Genomic DNA, 23,652 nt, shown 5'->3' on the forward strand with positions numbered 1-23,652 from the left:
TTATATGACTATATAATATATTTAATTATATATATATAAATATATAATGTATGAAATCGAAACATAGAAATGTAGAAGCATAGAAATGTAGAAATATAAATAATAGGTATAATTTTAATATAAAATAATATATTGTTTAATATAAATATGTATTATATATTATATATATTATATATTATATATTATATATATATTATTTTATTTTATATAAAATATATTAAAGATATCAAAGCCCACAACAAAGATTTGGGAATCCCTGAAATTTCCTGTGACATCCTCCAATAAATCCTGGCCTGGATTCTCTGGGATTTTGGGAACACCTAGAGCTGCACATCCTGAGGGCAGCCAGGAAGGGATGGCTGTGTTCACACTTCTCCTATTCTTCATCACCAGCATCATTAACATTATTAATGTTATTGTTTAATTATTATAATAATAATAATAAATAACAAATAATAAAACTATGTTATTAATTAATAATTAATAAAAACCCACTTCTCCAGCAGCAGCCAGGCAGGAAAGGGCAGCCCTGGGAGGGAACTCTGTGTCCATCTTCGGTGTCGCCTCCACCACAGAAATCCTCAGCTCCGTGATTTTATTAGTTTTTATTAAAAAAACCATTTTACTATTAAAGCCTGACATCAATTCAGAGCACCGAACGACACCTCCACCAAATGTGCTTTTCCAGCCCCTAGCCAAGTTTAAAAATAAACTTTGCATCTGTTGGCATTCTATTTCTGCATAAAAGAGAGCAGAACAAACCCTCCTAATTTCCAAGATGAAACAGCCCGGTGCAGATAACGCCGCTGCCGGATGGTTCCACGGCTGTAAACCCTTTTATGAGGCTTCATGCTCGGGGATGGAATTGTAAATGGGGAAGTGCAGATTGCTTTGATTTAGGAAATTTGCGCCATTAAAGGGTAGACAGAGAAGCTGCTGCTGATCCCTGTCCTCAAGGTGTCTGTTGAGGGAAGAGCTCCCAAATTCTCCTAAAAATATTGTGATTTTGGGGCTGCTGCTCGGTGCTGCAGCAAAAACCCTGTGCCCCTCTTTGGTGACCCAGGAGAGAGAGGCAGAGGGTCCCTGTCCTACTCCAGTTGAAGAAAATAATCATTAAGAAGAGTTTTATTTGGAGCACATGGGTCACTGGGCTCTCCCAGGCCTCCCAAATCAATCCCTGTCTTGTGGAATTGTCGCCCTCAATCCGCTCCTGCCCCTGGCACAGGGACAAAGGCACAGACAAACCCACAGGAAAATGGAGCTCTGGTCTCCTCAGCCAGTGCCCACTCCAGGACACAAACCAAGACCTTCAATGAACTGGAAATGGCTGAGAAATCCTGACCCAGGTGAGATAAATTCCTCCAGGATGCATCCAGCCAGCCAAAGGCATCCCGTGAGCTCAGCTGATCCGCTCTTTAGGTTGTTTTCCGGGCCATTTCTCACGGGCTGCGGCTGCTGACCTGATAATTCACTTTTCAGTGGGGGCAGAGGGGAGGGAAAAGCTCCACTGCAGGTGCAGAGAGAGGGCAAACACCAGGGCAGGCAGGGACAGCAGCCAGAGAAATGCAAACCTGCAAGATATTCTCCAGAAAAATAAAATAAAATAAAATAAAAAACAAAAAGGGGAGCTTGTATTGGTGAGGAAGCACAGATCCAGCAGCTTCCAGGAGAATAAAGACCCTGATCCCATTGTGTGAGCAGGAAAATTCAGGAATAACCCGGATGAGGATTTAGGGAACCAGTTTAGGATCTGGTTTTCCATTTTACAGACGTTAGATCTCCCCAGCTGCCAGCAAACCAACATCCCAGGAAACCCTGGATCCCAATAAACTCTCCTGGATGAGGCCCAGAGTGGCCCCAGACTGTTCCCAGCAGGAGCTGCCCAAAGGGGACTGGGAATTGTCACCCCTCGGCCACCCCAAAGTGCCCCTGGATGTCCCCTCCTCAGCTGCCCCCAGAACAGCACAGAAAACCCAGGAGGAGCAGGGAAAATGAACTTTGGAGTTCCGTGGGATGCACTGGGGGAAGCTGCAGTGAAATCCAGGCAGGATGAGAAAACACAAACCCTCCACCAGGGAAAATTTTACCAGCAAATCCTTTCCCGCTGGAAAGACTGGAGCTGGGCTGGAAATGTCCCTTCTCCTGTTCCCATTCCTCTTCTTTTTCCTCACTTTTCTCCTCTTATTTTTCCCCCCTTCCCATTCATGGCTTTTCCCTCCCTCTCTTCAAGTGACATTTTCAGATAATTCCTAAAATTAATCAGTGCAAAAAAAAGCCACTTTAACTGTGGGTTTGGCTTATGGATGCAGAAGAGACATTGCAGCTTTGGGCTGAAATGCAGCTCAGTGCTTCCCCACTGGACTCTGGAATTTCTTCCTTATTTGATCCTTTCATGTTAAAGGTGATTTTTTTTTTTTTTTTGCCTCAAAGGTGTCAAACCCAGGACTTTGTTCCCAGGCAAAACCTCCCTGCCTGAGCTCTGGGGTCCAGGCCAGGAGGAAATTTCAGCACTTCAGGAAGGTTGTTACATATATTTTTTAACATCACCATCCATTAACAGAGCTCTGGGACACAAATATTGATTGGCTTTTGACACGTTATTGATGAAACCACTGCTTCACAGAATTTATTCCCACCGACATTGTTCAGGCCTTAAATTAAGTTCAGTGATGATTTCAATTATTTAAAGGGGAATTATCAGTTGAATGACAAGCGATGGCAATTCAAATTGTTATGAATAAATAACAACTGGGGAGGTCAACAAGTGTTTTAATTAGTTTTAATTGGTACGTGCCAAATATCCTCTCAGAGTAATGAGAAGAAAATGGAGCCGGATCCAGAGGTGAATTTTCAGAGCAGATGTTACCAGGGCAGCTTTTCACTGTCCTGACTCTGCCCAGACCCAATTTCACCCTGAATTAAATAATTGGCTCCTGGTACAGATAAAAGGGGCCCGGACAAGCACTCGATTTTCCTTTTTTATCTTCTTTAAGGACAATAATTAGTTCTGCACTCAGAGCTGTGTTCATCCCCCTCGTTCCTCCCACGGCATCACTGCTCTGAATGGGAACATGGAAAGAGAGAAAAAATAACAACAAACCCCTGAGTTCACGGCCAGAGCAGCTGCAGGAATTGGGATTTTTAGGGCCGACTTCTGATGGGTTTTGTTCCCTCTGACCATCAATAATTCCTCTGCTCTGGCCCAGCAGCTTTAACCTAAAGCTCACCTGGGCCCAGGGCTGTGTGCAGAGGTTTTCTGTGCCTCAGCAAAGGGAGACTTTCCAGCCCAAAAATCAACCCTGGCACAGCTTCTGTCGGTAACTCAAACCCTCAGCCTGCCACTGACAAATGCCCTGTGAAAACATCACCATAAATCACCAAATTCCCCATCTCGTGAGGTTTCACTGCCAGGGCTCCCCTGGAAGCTGTCTGGACAAAACCTCTGTGAAAATATTGCCATAAATTGCCAAATTCCCCATTTTCTGAAGGTTTCAGTGCCAGAGCTCCCCAGGACCCTGCCTGGATTCCCCAGGACACCTCCCAGGTTAAACCAAGAGCAAACCCCAGCGTTTGGCAGAGCTGGCAGAAAGGCAGCACCCATAAAACATTTAACTGAACACTCAGTTAAACACGGCCTTGGGCACTCACAGCTCACTGAAACACTGCTGGGAAGGCAGATCTAGCCCTGGGTCAGATTTATCACGGGTTCAGATTTGTCCCAGGCTCAGGTTTACTTAGTTCATGTTTATCCCAGGCTCAGGTTTACCTGGTTCTGATTTATCCCAGGTTCAGGCTCAGATTTACCTGGTTCAGATTTATCCCAGGCTCAGATTTACCTAGTTCAGGTTTATCTGGTTCTGATTTATCCCAAGTTCAGGTTTAGATTCATCCCAGGTTCAGATTTGTCCCAGGCTCAGGTTTACCTGGTTTAGATTTATCCCAAGTTCAGGTTCAAATTAATCTGAGGCTCAGATTTACCTCGTTTAGGTTTATCTCAGGTTCAGATTTATCCCTATTTTTAGGCTCAGATTCATCCCAGGCTCAGGTTTATCTCAGGCTCAGATTTATCCCATGTTCAGGTTCAGATTTATCCCGGGCTCAGATTTACCTGGCTCAGGTTTATCCCAGGTTCAGATTCAGATTTATCCCAGGTTCAGCCCAGCAAAGCCTCTTGCCTCAAATCACTGTTAAAGTTTTTAAAATCAGACCCAAACCTGCTGCATTTCAGCCCAAAGCTCTGATGTCCCTTCTGCATCCAGACACCAAAATCCACACTGTAAAGTGTTTGCTTTTCATGGATTAATTTTAGGGATTATCTGAAAATGCAACTTTGAAAAGAGGAGGAGAAAAGCCATGAATGGGGGAAAGAGAGTTAGAAAAGGAGGAAAGAGAAAGGGAATGGGAACAGAGCCCAGGAGCTGGGACATTTCCAGCCCCAGAATGTCCAAGGTGCCGCTGGAGGGCTGGAAGATTTCATCAGAGCAAAGAAAACACTTCCAAAAATCAACCTGGCAGGAAAATCTCCAGGAACACAAAAACTACAGAAAAGAGCAGGAGAACCCAGAAAGGAGCAGGGAAAAAACAAATCCAGAAAGGAGCAGGGAAAAACCAAATCCAGAAAAGGAGCAAACCCTCCTGAGCCAAAGGCCTGGGGAGGCACGGAGGGCACAAAGGGAGATTCAGCCAAAATAAAACCCTGGAAAATTCCCCTCAGCCCTGGCTTCCAAACCCGCTGCCACCACAACAAAACCATGGTCACCAACCCCCAAAGATGCTCCAGCCCCGACACAAACACAAACTGAGGGGGGACCAGAGGAAATCCCGGGGGATGTTTTGTCCCCATCCCACCCCGAGGCGCGTGGGAACGGAACCATCAGAAGCTCCGGGATTTTTATTGCGGATTGTTCATGAGGATAAAGGACCCATCCTGGATTATTTCTGATGGATTCGGAGCTCTGGAGTTGCCCCAGGGGGGTTCAGGCGCTGCTGTCACACGAGAATTACAGCGGGCACAGCACAGCCTGGGGACAATGCAGCGACACTGCCGAGCCCTTGGTGGCACTTGGTGACATTTCCGAGCGGCAGCAGCGCCAGGGGCACGGGGACAGTGACGTGGGCGACGATTATGTCACGGTGAAGCGGCTCGGGGTGGGTGCCAGCCCCGGGGAGGGGCTGATGGAATCCACTGACAGCGTTAATCCAGCGGAAAAAAACCCGAATTCACATGCAATTAAATCACTCCTGAAATGAGGAAAAAAAAGAAAAAACAACCAATAAACCTCAGCAGGACGATGGTCTGTGAGCAAACTCCTCTGGGATTCTCTGTTCACTCCCTGGGGCCCTTCTCCCAGGGGAAAAATCCAGTTTGTGCCTAAAAATGCAGTTTGTAGCTCAAAAATGTAGTTTGTAGCTCAAAAATCCGGTTCGTAGCTAAAAATCCAGTTTGCACCTCAATAGTCCAGTTTGTGCCCCAATAGTCCAGTTTGTCTCTCAAAAATCCAGTTTGCACCTCAGAGATGCAGCGCTGAGCCCATCCCTGCCACCCCAGGGGTGCTCAGGAGCTCAGGATGTCCCAATAATTCCATTTAAACGCCGGCAAATCCCTTCCTGTGCCTCCACCTGAGCCCAGGTTCCCCTCGTTGGGATTTTTTTCCTACGGGGTTTTCCCTGCTCCGGGAGGATTTGCCAGCCCCAGGAGGGTTCTGGGGAACCCCTGAGGGTCTCACACTGAGGGAAAAGGGGGAAATCCCTCCCCAGGCTCCTTTACCCCAAACTTTCCCCTCGTTCCTGGGGCTGTGGGCAGGAATTCTTCTCCCAAACTCGAGGCAATTTGCCCAGCGGTGGTTTGGTGGTGACAGAGCCCAGCCACATTTCTCCAGCTCCCCCAAATTCCTCATTTCTGTGCCAACACAGAGCCAGGGCAGGAAATCCGAGCTCAGGGGTTCCAGCAGAACTCCGGGAAGGGGCAGATCCATCAGGAACAGGGCCTGGAGTAATCCAAATAAAGATTCCTGATGTTTCCCCCCCACAATTCCTGTCCCTGACAGCAAATCGATCCTGCCTGGAGTTCACAGCACAGCACTGAGGTGGGACAGGAAGGGCTCTGCTCACCCCAAAGCTTTTGGTTTTGTTGGTTAGGTTTGTTTTTTTTTTCCCAAATTAAATTTCTGGGGCTAATTAAACAGGAGGTGATTTGGTTTAGGTCCCTCCCAGCCTGAGTGTGTTAATTACCTGCACTGAGAGCCCACAGATCCACCCTGCTGGAAGGGACCTGCAGCAGATTTGATTGATTGATTTATTATTCTTTGGGGGTAGGAGCAAAGAGAACCCCCAGCACCCGCAGGTGAAGCAGCCCGATTGTGCCAATTATCCAAAGCCTAATTAACCACAGAGGATTGCTGTCTGTGCAGCTCTCTGTAAATAAAATCCTGATTTTCGTCTGGCAAAGCCTCCTGGGGATAACCAAACTCCTGTTCCCGAGGTGTGAGCGGTGAGGTGATGGAAACCCCTGGAGAGGCAGGAAAACAGGGATGGGAATGTCTGGGAAAGAAAAGAGGGATGGGAATGTCGGGGTAGAAAGGGAGAAGTCGGAAAAAAAACAGGATGGGAATGTCTGGGGAGAAGAACAGGGGTGCGAAGAAAAGGAGGGATTCTGGGAAAGGGGGGAACACATGAATGGGAAATGAGAATATCCTGAGGCTGGAGGAAATAAGAACACAAATCCCTACACATTCCACACTTCACTGCAAACCCCTGGGAGGAGCCCAGGGCTCCCTTCGCTGTGGCAATCCCGCAGTTGGAGACCAAACTCTGCCCAAACGCTCCCCAAAGTCCCGTTTGTCCCCGGCTGAGCCCGTGACAGCAGCAGCTTTCCAGGGTTCTCACCAAACCCATCTCAGAGAAGCCTCGGCCACCCTCAGCCCCGGCTGCAGCAGGAACCCAAAAACCGCTGAATAGCCCTGAGGAGTCACATGCTGCAATTGAGGAGAAGCTGTTTCTGCGCTTGAATTTGGGTGAAATTTAAGAAATTGAACTCAAACTGGTCCCTGGGAGCTGCTCTGCACCAGCCCAGCCCCTCAGCCTACTGCAGAGCACAAGGTTTGATTGTTTTATAAAAAAAAAAATCATCCTCATTTAGGGCTTGATCCATTTTACCTTCCTCAGCACAGATGAAGTTATCAGCGAATTAATGAAACTCGTCTGCAGGATGGCAGATTTTTATTCCTGCGGGGCTGCAAAAGTCGTTATCAGCCCTGGGAGCATCGGGGGCCAATCTCAGCAGCACAAGAAGGGCTGGGGTGATTTTCCCTGCCAGGATTTCCTGGGATTTTGGGGCTTTTTGGAGCAGAGCAATGGCTGCAAACCCTAAAATCCCCTCAGCTTTTGGGGGGAAAGGCAAAGGGAGCTGCAGGCACCAACATCCCCCAACTTGCTGGGGGTCTGGAAGGGATTATTGGGAACAGGAAAATCCCTCAGCTCATCCTCCGCCTTTCCTCCCGATTTCAGCGCTGGCAACACTCCTCAGGGGGGTTTAAACTGATTTTATTCTGGTTTATACCAACCGATGGCCACTTACAGATGTGGGCTGATTTAGGGCTGTTTGAGAAAAAGCTGAAATCAACTCCCATCCCCACACTCTGGGATTGCAGAGCCCAGCACTTCTCACCTCCTGCCCCCTCTGAATTCCCCCCAGAAGGATCAGGGGGGATTTTATTCCCAATGCTCCTGGCCAGGCTGTCCAGGAGGGGGAATGATTTCAGCAATCCCATTTTAGGGTGTTATAGCCCCATTTTAGGGGGTCACAAGCTTTTCTTTCTCTCCCTCAACTCCCAAACACCAAAATCCTTCCCCGAAAGTTGGAGTGAGGAGGGCAGAGGCTCGAGGACCACAGGAAAACGGGGACTGGGAACTGAAGTGGTGCTCCTGGAGGGGGAACGGAGCCTGTCCCGAGCAGCCAGCCCCAACCTGACCCATCAGCACCTCTGGCTCCATCCTGCCCTCAGCTCTGCCCCAGGGGATGGCTCCCAGGGCAGCCCAGCCCGAATTCCAGCTGTTCTCCAGAATTCCAGCTGTTCCCCAGGCACCCCTGAGCATTCCCCAGTGCTGACCGTGCCATCAAGCCCTGCCGAGGCAGGCTGGAGGGCTCAGGGCTCCAAAAAGCGCTTTTCACCCCTGGCTGAGAGGGCAGAGAAGACAATAAAACATCCTCTGGAGTTCCCTTTGGCCAGGAGCAGACACTGGGACGTTCGTGCTGCTGATTATCCTGATGATGCAGGAATTTGGGGTGCTCAGAGGTGCTGCAGGTCTGGAGGAGCAGCACAGGGGGGTTGGTGTGGCAGGGCCAGGAAGAGGAACGACACAGAAATGACACAGAAACGGCACAGAAACGTCTGACACCAACACCCCCAGGTGAGAGACACCAGCCCTGCTCAGCTCCTCGCAGAACTAACCCTGGAAAAATGTGATTTTTGTTGGGCTCTCTGGGGCTGGGCTGAGTCAAAATAGAACAAAAACCACGCTGGGTCTGTTTAATAAAAAAACCCACCAAAAAACCAAGAAAAAAACCCCCAAAACACCACCTAAAAACCCCAACTAACCAACCAAACAAAACACCCAATCCGATAATCCCGAGCAGTCGCTGTGTATTTTCACAGAGGAGAAGAAGTCTTTGCAGAATAATCACTCCTTAAAGAAATCTGCCAGCAATAATCCTCCCAAATCCTGCCCTGGCCCCAGCAGAGGCTTTGCAGAGCTCAGGGAACCTCACCAGAGCGAGAGCCGAGGTTCCCCCAGCTGGAGGAGCCTTTGGTAGGGCCTGAGTTTACCTGGAGCTGTTCAAATAACAAAGTTTGCGTTTCCTTGGGAGGACAAACACAAAGCTGAGGAAAACTCAGACTGCGAGTGATTATTAATTATCAACTGGATTAATTTAATTTTATTCCCGTCCTGTCATGGAAACCAAACTCTTTTGGATGCATCATGCTCAGCAAAGACAGAATTGCTGGAGTAGCCACAGAATTCCCCCCAAAATGGCCCAAATCATTCCAAACTCAATCCCACAGAGGCAAGGGAAGGGATTCTGCCCCTCAAAGCAGGGAAAAATCATTCCAGGAGAGACAAAACCACAGCCACAAACCCCCAAACAAACATTTCCACCTGCAGGATTTGGGGTTTCACCCGGGTTTTGTAGGACACAAAAGAAAGATGAGAGACTAAATATTTCAGAGGGCAAAGAGCACAGAAAAAAAAAAGGCTTTTATTGTCCAATTCTCAGTGCCTTTTATCAGGTGTTCCCACACAGACTGACCATGGCTGGGGAATAGGAACGACACCCTTCTAATGCCATTGGTTAAACCAGAGAAACAGCAAAACACCACCTGGAGAAAGATTGTTCTGAGCAAGGAGAGTTGTTGGCCAGGATTGTTTCGAGAGGAAACTTTCTTGAGGATTTTTTCCTTAGGAAAAATTTCAGCAGGCTGAAATCTCTCAGACCCAGAAATATCAGGCCCACAGAAAACTGTAGCTACAAATCACAAATCAACATTTCCACCTGCAGGATTTGGGGTGTCACCTGGTTTTTGTTGGGAATCTGGGGCTGGGGGAGGCTCCGTGGTGCTGAACATTTCCCAGGGAGATCCAATCTCCATCACCACAAGTGTTGGTTAAACCAGGAAAACGCCAGAGAAAGGTGCTGGAGGGGTCTGAGTGACTCCATCAGGTCTGCAACTCATTTACAGGGGGGAAAGGAAAGGCAAAACCCCACAGCCACGACCCCGAATTGGAGTTTTCTTCAGAAACACCCTTCAGATTTCCGCATAAACATCAACCAAAATATCTGTGATGTAAAAACAGCACCGTGCCCTCGGCTGGCCGTGCTCCCCTCACAGAGAGCAGACTGTGGTTGTTAAATGTCCTTTATTCTGCACTCCCCTCGCCAGGGACCCTTTTCCCTGCCACTCCAGGAGCCCTCTGAGCCCCCCCCCCCCGTGCCCCTGTCCCTCCTCATCCCCCGGGGACCCTCACCTGGGGACCTCCACGGCCATAAATCCCTGCTGGCCCAATGATTCCAGCATGGAAATCACCTGCTGGGACCCCCCAGGTGTCCCCACGGCCCCGGAGGGGACACTCAGGTGTGACCTCCCTCACCTCTGTGAGGACCAGCCCCACCTCGAGCCAGCCCACAGCACAGAATTCCCTTTTCTTGGTTAAATCCAATCTCAGAGCACAAAATTCCTGTGGTTTTGGTTAAACTCAATCTCAGAGCACAAAATACTTGTGGTTTTGGTTAAAACAAATCATCTCAGAACACAGAGTCTCCCTTTTTTATTTTTGTTAAACTCAATCTCAATGCACAGAATTCCTGTTTTTCAGTTAAACCCAATCTCAGAGCACAGAATTCCTGTTTTTTTGGTTGAATCCAAGCTTGTCCCTGCATGTTTGGAGTGGAATCAAAGGCAGCCCTTCCCTTTGTGCCTCAGCAGGACAGAGACCCGAGGGCTGCCTCCTGTGCCCTGAGCAGAGCCAGGGCTGGGACTGTGTCCCTCTGTCCCTCTGCAGCAGCACCAGGGACAGGGAAACGGGAAATGCTCTGGATTTTTTAAATGTAAGAAAGAAAACAGGCAAAAAATCCAAAAAAACCAGCCCACAACCGAAAACCTTAACAAATAAACCCAAAACAACAAAATAAACCTCAATACAAACAAATAACAAAACAAAAAAAAAACCCAAAACAAACAAAAAACCTCCAAAACAAAACAAAAGAAGAAACAACAAAAAAAAAATCCCCCAAAAGATAAACCCCAAAACACCAAAACAAAACCAAAAAAAAGCCCCCAAAAACCCAACCCAAACCAACCAACCCTCCACAAAACCAAAAAAAACCCCACAAAAACCAAACCAAAAATACCAGCAGCAGCAACCAGGAAAAAAAAAAAAAAAAAAAAAAAAAAAAAAAAAAAAAACAAACAAAACAAAAAAAAAAAAACCCACCAAAAAACCCCCCACAAAATAAAAACAAAAACACACACACACAAAAACAAACAACCCAAAACCCCAAAAAATTCATTAGGGATGACGATGTCCAAGTGTAATTAAGTGTACCTCCCTGCATGGAAATTCCTGGAAGTCTTTGGCACTAAACAATATTGGGAAAGCCACTGGACTTCACAAAAGTCTCTTCATCGAGGACATTTTTGAGTCTCTTCATTGAAGACATTTTTTGGTATTTCAAAAGGCCACAGAAGGGTGGGTGGGGATGGGGAGGACACGAAACTTTCACCACCTTTGTGCAGGTGAATTTTGGGTGCTCAGTCACCCCTGAGCATCTGCCTGCCCCAAAATGTGATTTTTTTTTTTTGGTGGCAGCTGATGGGCCACAATCCCTCCCCAGCGCCCTGGGGCATGGCCAGACCGTTCAGGGGTATAAATAGAAAATGAAGCGTTTTTTAGTGTTTGGAGGCAGATGAATGTGACCATCTGCTGCTGCTGCAGCATCCCGAAGCCTCCGGAACAGCAGCCTCTGGTGTCAACACTCTGCTGCTTCCCCCAGACTCCACCTTCCGCCAGAGCAGGGCTAAAAATACGGGAAACACACAGCCACTGACCCCCAGGGCTGGCCAGGCTCTGGAATTTTCCATCTCAGCAGAAATCGCGTTATTTGTGTTTGGAACATGAGGGGCAGTGCCCTAAAACCAGATCAAAAAAACAGGTCAGATATTCCTGTCCAAAACAGGCCAAATAAATATTCCTGTCCAAAACAGGCCAAATATTTCTGTCCAAAACAGGCCAAATAAATATTCCTGTCCAGATCAGGCAAAATAAATATTCCTGCCCAAAAAGGACCAAATATTCCTGCCCAGATCAGGACAAATAAATTTTCCTGTTCAAATCAAGCCAAATATTCCTGCCCAAAAAGGATCAAATAAATATTCCTGTCCAGATCAGGCCAAATATTCCTGTTCAAAACAGGCCAAATATTCCTGCCCAAAAATGAACTAAATATTCCTGCCCAGATCAGGCAAGATAAATATTCCTGTCCAAATCAAGCCAAATAAATATTCCTGCCCAAAACAGACCAAATATTCCTGTCCAGATCAGGCTTTGCCACTTCCTCTCTGAATTCTCTCCCAAATTCTGTCCCACCACATCACGAACACAGCAATAAACTGCAGAAAAAAATTCCAGGGCTGAACAGAGCCCCCGACAAAACCATTCCAAGCCACTCACTCCTGCATCCTGCACACCCAGGTTTTGCCACTCCGGTCTCCAGAGTCCCCAGATCCACCCGTGGTTTGGAGAAAATAAATAATTCCAATAAACAATCCGAGCCCTGAGTGTCCCTGCCCAGAAAGGACAGCGAAGCTCCAGCACCCCCGGGTCACCCTGGAGAGGTGGGAAATGCACCCTGAACCCACCAGGGAAAGGAGTTTTAGTTCCTGGGAAGTTCATTTCCAGGGAAATTACAAATTAAATAATATAAATATTGATGGCAAAGCCCACACAAGCCCTGCAGGGGAATGGAAACAGAGTGTGGGGTCGTTATTTTAATTAACACTTCGTCTTAACGAGCTCAAAATGCAGAATTGGCTGCGTGGAGAGACTGGAGCAGAGGCAGGGGAGGCTCCAGGAGCACCCAGGTCCTGCTGGCACAGAAATGTCTGATTTTGGGGGATTTGTGTTCATCCCAAAGCCCGGGGCTGGGTTATCAGTGACATTTGGGGTGCAGATCCATCAGTGCAGGGACACCCGAGTGTCCCCAGCGGGGCAGAAACGGCCCCAACCACCCCAAATCCTCCCCTGGGGCAGGAACGGGTACGGCCCAGCACCTGCAGCCCCCAAATTGTCCAATCCTGGGGCACACAGGGAAACCCCAGCCCCTTCAGGATGCGTTAATTGGGGCCTCGTCTAATTCACATCATTAAATGTGAGACTAAAGGGCCAATCTGGGCACAGCCCGGCCCTGCCCTCACTGCCAGGCCCATCTCCACAGCAGCAAAGCTGCTCTTTTCCACCTGAACCTGAAATTCCTGGGGTTTACCCCCACCAGAAGCTGCTGTTTCTGTCTGAACCAGAAGTTGCTGTTTTCCACCTGAACCAGAAGCTGCTGTTTTTATTTGAACCAGAAGTTGCTGTTTTCAACCCCAAACCAGAAATTGGTGTTTTTAACCCCAAACCTGAAGCTGCTGTTTTAACCCCAAACCTGAAGCTGCTGTTTTAACCTCAACCAGAAGCTGCAGGTTATTTTTATCTGAACCAGAAGTTGCTGGTTTTTCCCCAGTGTTCTTTCCCCAGAGCCCGGCTGGTGCTGCTGGACAGCGCCGCTGAGCACACCGCAGCTCTCTGACCAGCAGAGACCACGGCCAAAAAAAAGCAATTTAAAACTCCACAAACCACCAGAAACACTCCGAGATCTTTGCTCCAGCAGCTCCAGGTGCCTTCATTTCCTCACCACAAACCCGAGCAGGGCAGGGAGGGCAAGAAAATCCCAAGAAATGCTCGTTTAGCACCAAATCCCCTCAGATCTCAGCACAGCTCCAGGCTGGGGGATGAAGATGCAGCAGAGAATTAAGGCTCGTGTTCACAGACATCTTCATTCCGAGATGTGTGACTCAAAATTAGTTTGGAGGCATCAGTGAGATAATAAATATTAGTGGCTCTCTCCAGCCTGTCTGGGTGGTTTTTTTCCTGCGAAAACAACAGCCCAGAGCTATCCATGTTTATTCATTCCAGCAGATTTCAAACGCCGTGCCAGGGCTTTCTACAACAGCTCCATTCGTCTTTAATCCCCGCTCAGAACACAAACCTGAGCTCAATCTGTCTCCGAGGCGGCTTTGAGACAACTTCATCATAAACCAAAACCTCGCAGCTCCGGGGCTGCAGCTGAGCTTGAGCTGCCTCAGCTGGAGCTGCCCGTGATCAGCGGGCAGCATGGCCCCAAAACGGCCCCAAAACGGCCCCAAAACGGCCCCAAAACGGCCCCAAAACGGCCCCAAAACGGCCCCAAAACGGCCCCAAAACGGCCCCAAAACGGCCCCAAAACGGCCCCAAAACGGCCCCAAAACGGCCCCAAAACGGCCCCAAAACCGCTGCTCTGCCCCACCGCCGTACCCAAAACTGCCCCAGGCCAGACTCTGAAACGCCCGAGCTGGTTTGAATTAAGGAGCTGGGATTTGCCACTCGGCGGCCACAGGAGCCTCATCCAGCCCCGCGGTGTGAAATTCCGGCTCCTGACCGCGCTGAGCTGCCAAAGGCTCCCGGTGGGAGGCGGGGAAGGAAGGCACTGACCCCCCAGCACTGACTGAGGTTTCCCTGCGCTGGCACCTCTGCTTCTGGATCCAAACACCATAGAAAACCCAAGAATTATCATTTTCCATTCCCGTCGTTTATCTCTCTGTCCTGTAAACCAGCGAGGTTCTGGGGGTTGGTTGGGGTTTTTCCCCTCCCCAAAAGGGCACAAGGCACAAAAACCTCCGGGATTTTTGTATTTCAGGGCCAGCTCCGGGCAGGTGAGGAAACCAGGGAGGCTCCAGCACCTGTGGCGAGCTGGCAGCAGCCCGTGGCTACCTGAGGATGGTGTCTCCTGCGGAGAGCAGAGCCCAGCAGTTCCACCCGCAGGAGAACGGCAGCGCGGGTACGGCGGCTGAGAGCGGAGAGCTCCGGGGCCAGGCAGAGGATTCCTGAGGAGCCGCAAAGTCTGACTGCTCCGCTGTGCAGGGCTGCCATCAGCGCCCCGGAGCTGCCTCACCTCACCAGGTGCCTCCTCCGAGAGCAGAGCCCGCCGCAATTCCCGCAGCCCCAGCGCCGGGGGTGCGGGACACGGGGCCGTGAGGGCCGCCGACATCTCTGCCTGGGTGTTCTGGGGAGGTGATCGGCCTCCGGTGATTTACCGGGTGAGAGGTTAAATAAATTCACAAAAAAAATTTAAAAAGGACTCGGAGCATCTCTCCAGTGCTCGCCTTGCGCACGGACAGCAGCTCCAGCCGCGTGTGCGCATCACCCCGGCGGTGAGCCCGCGGGGGCTCGGAGCCTCCCGGAGCCTGTCCCGGGACAGCCCGAGCGGTGTCCGGGCCCGGAGCCAGCGCCAGCCCCGGCCCCGAGCCCCGCGGGCTGCTGCACCCACAGCGCGGAGCGTCCGCGCCCGCAGCCGCAGCCTGCGGGGACCCGAACGGCCGCGACCACCCGGGACATCCCGGAACATCCCGGGACCACCGGACCGGCCCGGAACCACCACCGGGACCACGCAGAACATCCCGGGACCACTCCAGAACAACCTCCAGATCCATCTCAGTAAAACCACCATGACCACCCCGGGACCACCGCCGGGACCCCGCAGCCCATCCCGGCGCCGCCGCCTCCAGTCCCCACGGCGGTGCGGGTGTTTCTCCGGGAGATGAGATGCGGGTGCTTCTCCCAGAGGGAGGATGCCGGTGTTTCTCCCGCAGGTGGGATAGCGGATATTTTTTACCCGCAGGTTGGGGTAGGGGATGTTTTTCCCGGCGCTGGGATGCGGCTGTTTCTCCCGGCGGGTTCCCTCCATCCCTCCGCGCCGCGCTGCTCCCGCTCCCCATCCCCGCTGCTCCCGCCCCGGAGCAACCGGTGGGAGCCCCGCGCCCCACGCTGGCCCTGCGGAGGGCACAGCGAGCCCCGCTCACCTCGCAGCGCCGCCGTCCAGCTGCACAGCCCCAGCAGCAGCAGCAGCAGCCGCCGGTGCAGGCGCGGGGCTCCTCCGCCCATGCCGAGCCCGCAGCGCCGGGGATGGAGCCGGGATGGAGCCCCGGGATGCGGAGCCGAGGATGGAGCTCGGGGATGGAGCCCCGGGATGGAGCTCTGGGATGTGCAGCCGAGCTCCAGCAGAGAATTCGCCGGGGTTCGGGGCGGTTTTGGGGGGCTTTTCCCGCTCCTGCCCACCGCGCTGTCGGGCTCCCGGGGATGCGGTTCCCGAGATGCGGTTCCCGGGGATGCGGTTCCCGGGGATGCGATTCCCGGGATGCGGTACGGGCTCCGCTCCCCGCTCCGGCCGCCGCCGACTCCGGGGCCGCGGCGCGCGCCCGCATCCCTAATGAGCCGCCCCTCCCCCCGCAGCCAATTAGGGGCGCGCGGGGCGGGTCCTGCCGGCGGCGCGCGCGCAGGTGTGGGGGGGAGGGGGGATGGGGACGGGCGAGAGCCCCCCCTCCCCCCTTCACCCCAAATGCGACGGGGGAGGGGCACCCAGGTGTGCTGGGACACGCCCAGGTGAGTTGGGACACGCCCAGATGTGCAGGGTGGAGACACGCCCAGGTGAGCTGGGACACGCCCAGGTGTGCTGGGACACGCCCAGGGGACACGCCCCGGGGCCTGTCCAACACTGTCTCCCCCCGGGGGTACGGGACCCGCCGGCCCGGGCTCGGGACAGCCGCTGGGAGCGGCCCCAAGGAGCGGCCCCGACCCTCCCCCGGGGCCCGAGGCCAGGCTGGGACACCCGAGCCCCTCCCCGCCCGTCTCCTCCCTTCCCAGATCGCTCCACCCTCTAAACTCACACATTTGGGGCCAAACCCCTACAAACGCGTTCCTGTGACCAGGACAGGATGGAGGAGCCCCCCCAGCCCGCTCTGGGCTGTTGTTATCAATATTGCAGGGGGCTGTGATCTAAAATTCTGTTTCTTGCCAGCAGCAGCAGTTTCCCTTCCCCGGCTAATTGCACATCAATATTTTTATCAGATCAGGATGCAGCACAAGGGTCCAAGGCCAAAACCTCCCGGCTGTGCCCGGGTGGAACCAGGGCTGCTCTGCTGGGGATAAATCCCACCGGGGACAGGGTGGGAAGCAAAGGCAGCACCTGGAGGAGGAATTGGGGTTCATATAGAACTGGCAGGCTGTGACCTTTGGGGACAGGATTTGGGGAATTAGTGAGGCTTTCTCTGCAGAGGAAAGGGGCAGAGTGTCAGGGTGTGTGGGACACAAACCTCGGTAACGGGGCAGGGAAAGGCCCCAGAGGAGGTTTGATGCTCAGGGGTAAAGATCCCCAGGGACAGGGCAGGGACAGCTGGGCTGTGGTTGCATCGTGGTGCCTGTGAGGAATTCTGGCTGTGGGAGGGAGCACGGCAGAATTCCTGGCCAAGACCCTGCAATTTTTGTGTCCATTCCCCTTTTCTTTTGGAATTCAACTCCATTTATATCCTCCTTTTGGAAACAAACTCCATGTCCATGCCCTCTTGGAAATGAAGTCCATTTCCATCAGGGTCCAGGCCAGAGCAGAGCTCAGGGCTCATCCCCTTTCCTTTCTTTTGAAAATCAACTCCAATTTCATCCTCCTTTTGGAAACAAACTCCATTTCCATCCTCCTTTTGGAAACAAACTCCATTTCCATTGGGGTCCAGCCCAGAGCAGAGCTCAGGGCTCATCCCCTTTCTTTTGGAAACAAACTCCATTTCCATCCTCAATTAAAGAAAAAGGAACTTTAAGAGAGGGTAGAGGGGGAAAAAAAGAAAGAAATCCATATCTGAGCACATCCCATCAGAAGGTTCCTCATTCCCACACCAGCGTGTGCTGGCCAGGCTGGAGCTCTCTCTCAATGAGGAGCCGAGCTGCAAAGGCAGAGAGAAAACGCACGAAAAATGTGTTTTCCTTCAACAGCCTTTTAGGTCATTTCTTTGTGTTTGATGCTGCTGAGGAAAATAAAAATAAAGACAAAAATAAAAATGAAAATAACCCCAGGGAGGGGCAGAGCCCCGTCCCCTGCCCACGTCAGCCCAGCCCTTTCCTGGTGCACACGGAGCCACTCGTGCCTCGAGCCCCACTAATTATGGATTTTTGCCTACGCCACGGAGTCTGTGTTTGGTGCTTCAGATAAAAATACCCAGCCCTCGGCTCCTAACGCAGCTCTGATGGGGAAGGAGGGAGCAAAAGTAGAAATAAGGGCAGCAGCTGCGGCTTCAATCAGCGCACTTGGAAATGGAAATAAGCAGAATATTCCACAAAAATAAAATCTCAGGGTGAGGCGGCTTCTTCTGAGTGCAGCTCGAGCTGAGGTTCATCCGTCCTTTAAGGGCTGCTGCGGAATAAATCACAAAGCAGGATGAATCCAGGAATTCTGTGCACACCAGGGCACTCCAGGAATGGGGGCCTGGTCCACACTCCACATCTGGAGCCTGCATTTCCTGGAAACTCCAGGCCTGAGGCAGCTGCATCAAAAACCCACGAGGAAAAAAAAAAAATCAAAATCAAGAAGGAGAAAGTTGCTTTGGTTTGACCTTTTCTGAGCGCTTTGGCCCAGCTGGAAACCTGCCTGGGAGGGGCAGAGAGGATCCAGAACCCCAAATTTCCACCCTGCAGGAACTTCTGGGGACCTTTCCCCCCATCTCAGGTTTGTCCTTGTGCCACTCAGCCGGGCCCTGAGGAGGTCCCTGAGATCTCCATCAACCCCCTGAAGCTGCCAGGGAAATCTCTGTGGGGAGGAGATGCCGACCCCGCGATCGTTTCCAATAACCCCGTTTCCTGCAGGGCTGGGGGAGACAGAACAAACCAGCGCCTGGGGCAAAGCAGAATGCTCCAGCTGAGCTTACAAAGGTCTGCCCTGAGCTCTGCAGTCAGGTGAGCGCAGGGTTTGCTGTCTGGAGGGTGCCCTTGGAGCTCCCCGTGCCAGAAATGGGGATTCCTGTCACCTGGAGAAGGGCAGGGGACACAGGTGAGCGGCAGCTGCCTCCTGCTGCTGCTCTGGCACGGGGAAACATCCCCAGTGTGTGACAGAGCCGCTGCGGTGGATGGAGACATGGTGAAAGGGAATAAACACACCTGAGCCACCGGTGCTGGCACCTGAGCCATTGATGTTCCACCTGAACTATTGATATTCACACCTGAGCCATTGATATTCACACCTGAACTATTGATATTCACACCTGAGCCATCGATGTTCACACCTGGGCCATTGATGTTGGCACATGAGCCATTGATGTTCACACCTGAACCATCAATGTTCACACCTGGGCCATTGATGTTGGCACAGAGAGCACCAGGCAGGGAGCAGCTGCGAGCTGAGTTCACACCTGAGCCACAGGTAAAGGACCCAGAGAGAGCGGGACATCCCCGGTGAGGACAGACCACAGGAATTCCCACCAGGACACATCGCAGGAATTCTCACCAGGACAGGCCACAGGAATTCCCACGAGGACAGATCAGAAGAATTCCCATGAGGACAGCTCACAGGAATTCCCACCAGGACACATCGCAGGAATTCCCACGTGGCATCAGGAGCCGCTCTCGGGCACCGATCGTGCTGTGTTGGGTTCCACGGGACACCAGGAGAATCCAGAACTGCCAAAATTCAGCTTTTTTTTTCCTCTGCCCTTGATTTGGGGGCACCCTCCAGCTGCCCCTGCTGTCCCAGACTCAGGGGTGGAGGAGTTTGGGATCCCGTGGTGTTCACAGAACACGTTCCCTCATCCCTGCCCCGTCCAGGATCCCGCTCTGCTGGGCTGGTTTGAAGTTTTCTTGCTTTGTGAGTGTTTGCAGTAGAGATTCTCACACAGCTTCATGTAAATATTTCAAATTATCTACTTTATTTACATATTCTTCCTCCAGGAGGAGAAATATGACTGATGGGGATGTTCACCAACGAAGTCGAAAAAGTGTCAACCTGTGTAGCTAATCTTCTGCCTTCTGTTAAAAGTGTGTATAAATGGAGTCAGAATTATTAAAATTAAACTTTTGTCTGATACAGCAGCAGGCAATGAAAGCACAGACAATGAGAACACAAATGGGATATTTGGATATCCTCTGCAGCCCTCTCGACATCCCTGTCCCTGGAATTCCTTCCTCACCACATTTCCCCCCAGCCCAGGGGGGTCTGTGCACCCCCAGCCTCCTCCTGCCCCTTCCACACCTCACAGGGCAGAATTTGGAAATTCCTCACACAGAATTTTCAAAGTTCGTGACGCCAAAAAGAGGATTTATCATATTTTTTGTTCAGCACTCCTGCCTCCCCTCCCACAGCTGGGATTTCCAGGAGGCCTTTCCCTGGGTTTGTTTCTTTGTGTGACTGTACAAATCTCACCGAATTTGGAATTACTGCCCGGACACGAACCGGATCCAGCCCCCAAAGGAGCCCTGGGGCAGGGAATTCCCACAGGATTTAAACAGAGCCCCTCTGATGCAGCCCCAGGGAACAGCTCCCCGCTGGATTTTGCAGTCCCCTCAAGTTCTCTGTTGTTCTGTACCCAAATCAATAATAATAAAAAAAGAATAGAGCCCCTTTTATTTCAAAGACTAAACTTCATCCTCCTCAGAGATGAGAAAAGAACCCTCTTTAAAGCCCCTCGTGATGTTTCTCTAAACAATCCCCAGCCACTTGCTTTCAAGTGAAGTCCCCATTTGATCTGTCACAAGCCAGCGGCTCTGATGAGCTGGAAATCTATATTATTTCTTTATTCCATTAATCCGAGATGAAATACAATGCAATTATTTGCATTTCCCCGTGTTTGCTCGTTCCGAGGAGCAAAGTGGATCTGATAAAAGAATTCAGATGGAGGAGCTCAGGGTGGGGAACAGCATTAATGTGCCAAGGGGGACACAACATCTGAATTTCCCTCATGGATTTCACGAGTCACAAGACCCAGACATTTGGAATATTTCATTATCTTCCCACCCAATTTGCTGATTTGTGATTCGGGGGAATGAGCCGCAGGTGACATTTCACCAGCAGCTTTTCCTCCGACTGGGCGAGGAAGAATTCCAGCTTCAGCCTTCATTATGATTGAATTATTATTTGTTATATAATTACTATTTAAATATTTTAAATTATTATTTGATTATCATTTAATCATTATTTAATTCTAATTTAATTATTAATATATTATTATTTAATTCCAGGCCCTGTTTAGGTTTCTCCATGTGAATCCATACTTTGGTGCCACCTCCACTGGCACTCCTGAGCGCTTTGGGCTGGAATTTCATTATTCCTGAGCACTTCTGGCCGGAATTTGGGCATTCCTGGCTGGAATTGGGGCACTCCCGAGCCCTTCTGACTGGAATTTGGGCACTCCCGAGAATTCCTGGCTGGAATTTGGGCTCTCCTGAGCACTTCTGGCTGGAATTTCATTATTCCTGAGCACTTCTGGCCAGAATTTGGGCACTCCTGAGCATTCCTGGGTGGAATTTGGGCTCTCCCGAGCACTTTTGGCTGGAATTTCATTATTCCCGAGAACTTCTGGCCAGAATTTGGGTACTCCCGAGCATTCCCGGCTGGAATTTGGGCTCCCCCGAGCACTTCTGGCCGGAATTTCATTATTCCCGAGAACTTCTAGTCAGAATTTGGGCTCTCCCGAGCACTTCTGGCTGGAATTTCATTATTCCCGAGCATTCCCGGCTGGAATTTGGGCTCTCCCGAGCACTTCGGGCTCCGTGCAGCAGAGGGAAGCATCCGGCGCCGAACGTGCCCGGGCACGGAGCATTTCAGGGTTGGATTTTGCTCAGCCCTCAGCTGGGCTCTGGCAGAGGCAGGAGCTCACTGCAGGTGAAGGACCGAGGGGATTTTCCTCTGATTTTAGGGAAAACTCTCCGAGTTCGGGAAAACGAACCCAGCGAAGTGGGCTGGAGGGTTTTGGTTTTGCTTGTCCACACCCGACTTCAGGTGTGTTGGTGCTTTACCAGAAAAACTCACTACAAATACCAACATTTCCATCAAATCTTGAGATCTGATGAAAATCCCTCAAGTATTACCGATAAATAATTGAGTCTCTTAAGCAGCACAAATAAATCTGCTTTGCTGAATGGAAATACATCCCCAGCCTCACCTGCTGGCGGATCAAGGTGGAGAAGTTTGCCTTCAATAGATTTGAAATATTTAAAGTTCAGCGTTTTATGTCTTTGGTGTGATTTTCTTTCACGGAGGAATCAAACAGTTACATAGATATGTATTTTGTTGTTTTTTTTTTTTTTTTTAATAAAACTCACCTCTGGACCATTTTCTCCCATAGTTGTGCTGTTTGTCATGTCAAAATCTCAGAGGAATTAAATGCATTTAATCACACCCGGTTCTCCCTTCACATTTTGGAGGCACCGGAGCCCTCAGAGGTGTTTTCTGCACAGGGGCTGCAGTTCCCAGGCGGGTCAGGGACAGCTGTGACACCGAGATTGGGTTTGATCCTGGAGAAAAGGCTGGGATTTCCCTGCCCTGCTCCCACCTCACCTCTCCAGGAGGCTCCAAGGTCCAGCATCCCTCAGAATTCCCCGTGAACCACCCAAGGCTGTCACTGACGTATTTTAACTGATTACAACGAATTTGTGACAGGCTTTAACACAACAAACCCCAGAGCAATAGCTGAAAGGCACAAATTTGGGAATTCCAGGGTTTTCCATGGGGTTTTCCCTTTGGCCACAAGTCAGGGCTCTGCTTTCTGCCCCAGTTCCGCCTTTAATGCCCCAATCCCAGTTTAATGCCCCAGTTCCCCTTTAATGCCTCAATTCCTCTTTTAATGCCCCATTTCCCCCTTCCTGCCCCGGTTCCCCCTTCCTGCCCCAGTTCCCCTTTAATGCCCAAATTCCCCCTTTAATGCCCCATTCCCCCTTCCTGCCCCAATTCCCCCTTTAATGCCCCAATCCCTTTTAATGCCCCAATTCCCCCTTTAATGCCCCAGTTCCGCCTTTAATGCCCCAATCCCTTTTAATGCCCCAATTCCCCCTTTAATGCCCCATTCCCCCTTCCTGCCCCGGTTCCCCCTTTAATGCCCCAGTTCCCCTTTAATGCCCCAATTCCTCTTTAATGCTCCAATTCCCCTTTAATGCCCCAGTTCCCCTTTAATGCCCCAATCCCCCTTTAATGCCCCAATCCCTTTTAATGCCCCAATCCCTTTTAATGCCCCAATTCCCCCTTTAATGCCCCAATTCCCCTTTAATGCCCCAATCCCTTTTAATGCCCCAATCCCTTTTAATGCCCCAATTCCCCCTTTAATATGCCAATTCCCCCTTCCTGCCCCAATTCCCCCTTTAATGCCCCAGTTCCCCTTTAATGCCCCAATTCCCCTTCCTGCCCTGTGCCCCAGAGGCTGAAGGAGACAATTCCCCCATCCTGCCCTTAAGAAGATTTGTGGGAAGGGAGGCAGAAGGAAACGTTCCAGGTAAGGATAATTATGAAGAATTAAGAGCCCAGATCATATGGCGAAACCATAAGATTAAATCCCTTCGAAATACAGATCTTTTTTTTTTCTTCCTTCCTTTCCTCAACACTTAAGGTAAAATAATATTAAATACCTGCTGTCTCAGGTCTCAACTAAAGGTTAAAGGCTGGTAATTACTGGTTATTTAAGGAGTGGCTGTAATGAACTATGACAGAGACTCACATTTCTAAGCCAGGGCTGTATTTTAAGGTGGGAATGTGACTGCCAGTAAATTGCTCTTGGATTTGGAGCCGAGCTGAGATTTGCAATAAAATTCTCCCAGGCCCAGGAAATGTGCAGGGCTCCAGCTCAGGCCACCAGTGCTTTGAGATCAAAATACAGATATTATTTTAGTAGGAAGTTGGTATTTCCCATCTTCTAATAAATCCGGGAGTTTTGCAGAGTCAGAACAAACCCGATTTCTGGAGCGTGGTGTCGGGGAAATCTGCACTGCAAGGGACACGACCTTGGTGTGAAAAATGAAATGAAAGCCAACCCCATCAGCGTGTGTTCCATTACATCACAG

At 50.7% G+C, this 23,652-nt stretch overlaps 1 protein-coding gene across 1 annotated transcript in view; it reads right to left on the bottom strand.

The window, feature by feature from the left end:
• The window catches only part of UNC5D (unc-5 netrin receptor D), an 86,680-nt gene extending 71,433 nt beyond the window's left edge, over positions 1-15,247 (bottom strand). Inside the window, 2 exon segments of the mRNA XM_066337076.1 lie at positions 14,749-14,854; positions 15,119-15,247. Of these exon segments, the coding sequence (XP_066193173.1) occupies positions 14,749-14,854; positions 15,119-15,247 (235 nt within the window).
• Positions 15,248-23,652: the final 8,405 nt, after the last annotated feature.

This window comes from Sylvia atricapilla, chromosome 28 (assembly GCF_009819655.1).
Source record: "Sylvia atricapilla isolate bSylAtr1 chromosome 28, bSylAtr1.pri, whole genome shotgun sequence".
NCBI classification, from domain to species: domain Eukaryota; kingdom Metazoa; phylum Chordata; class Aves; order Passeriformes; family Sylviidae; genus Sylvia; species Sylvia atricapilla.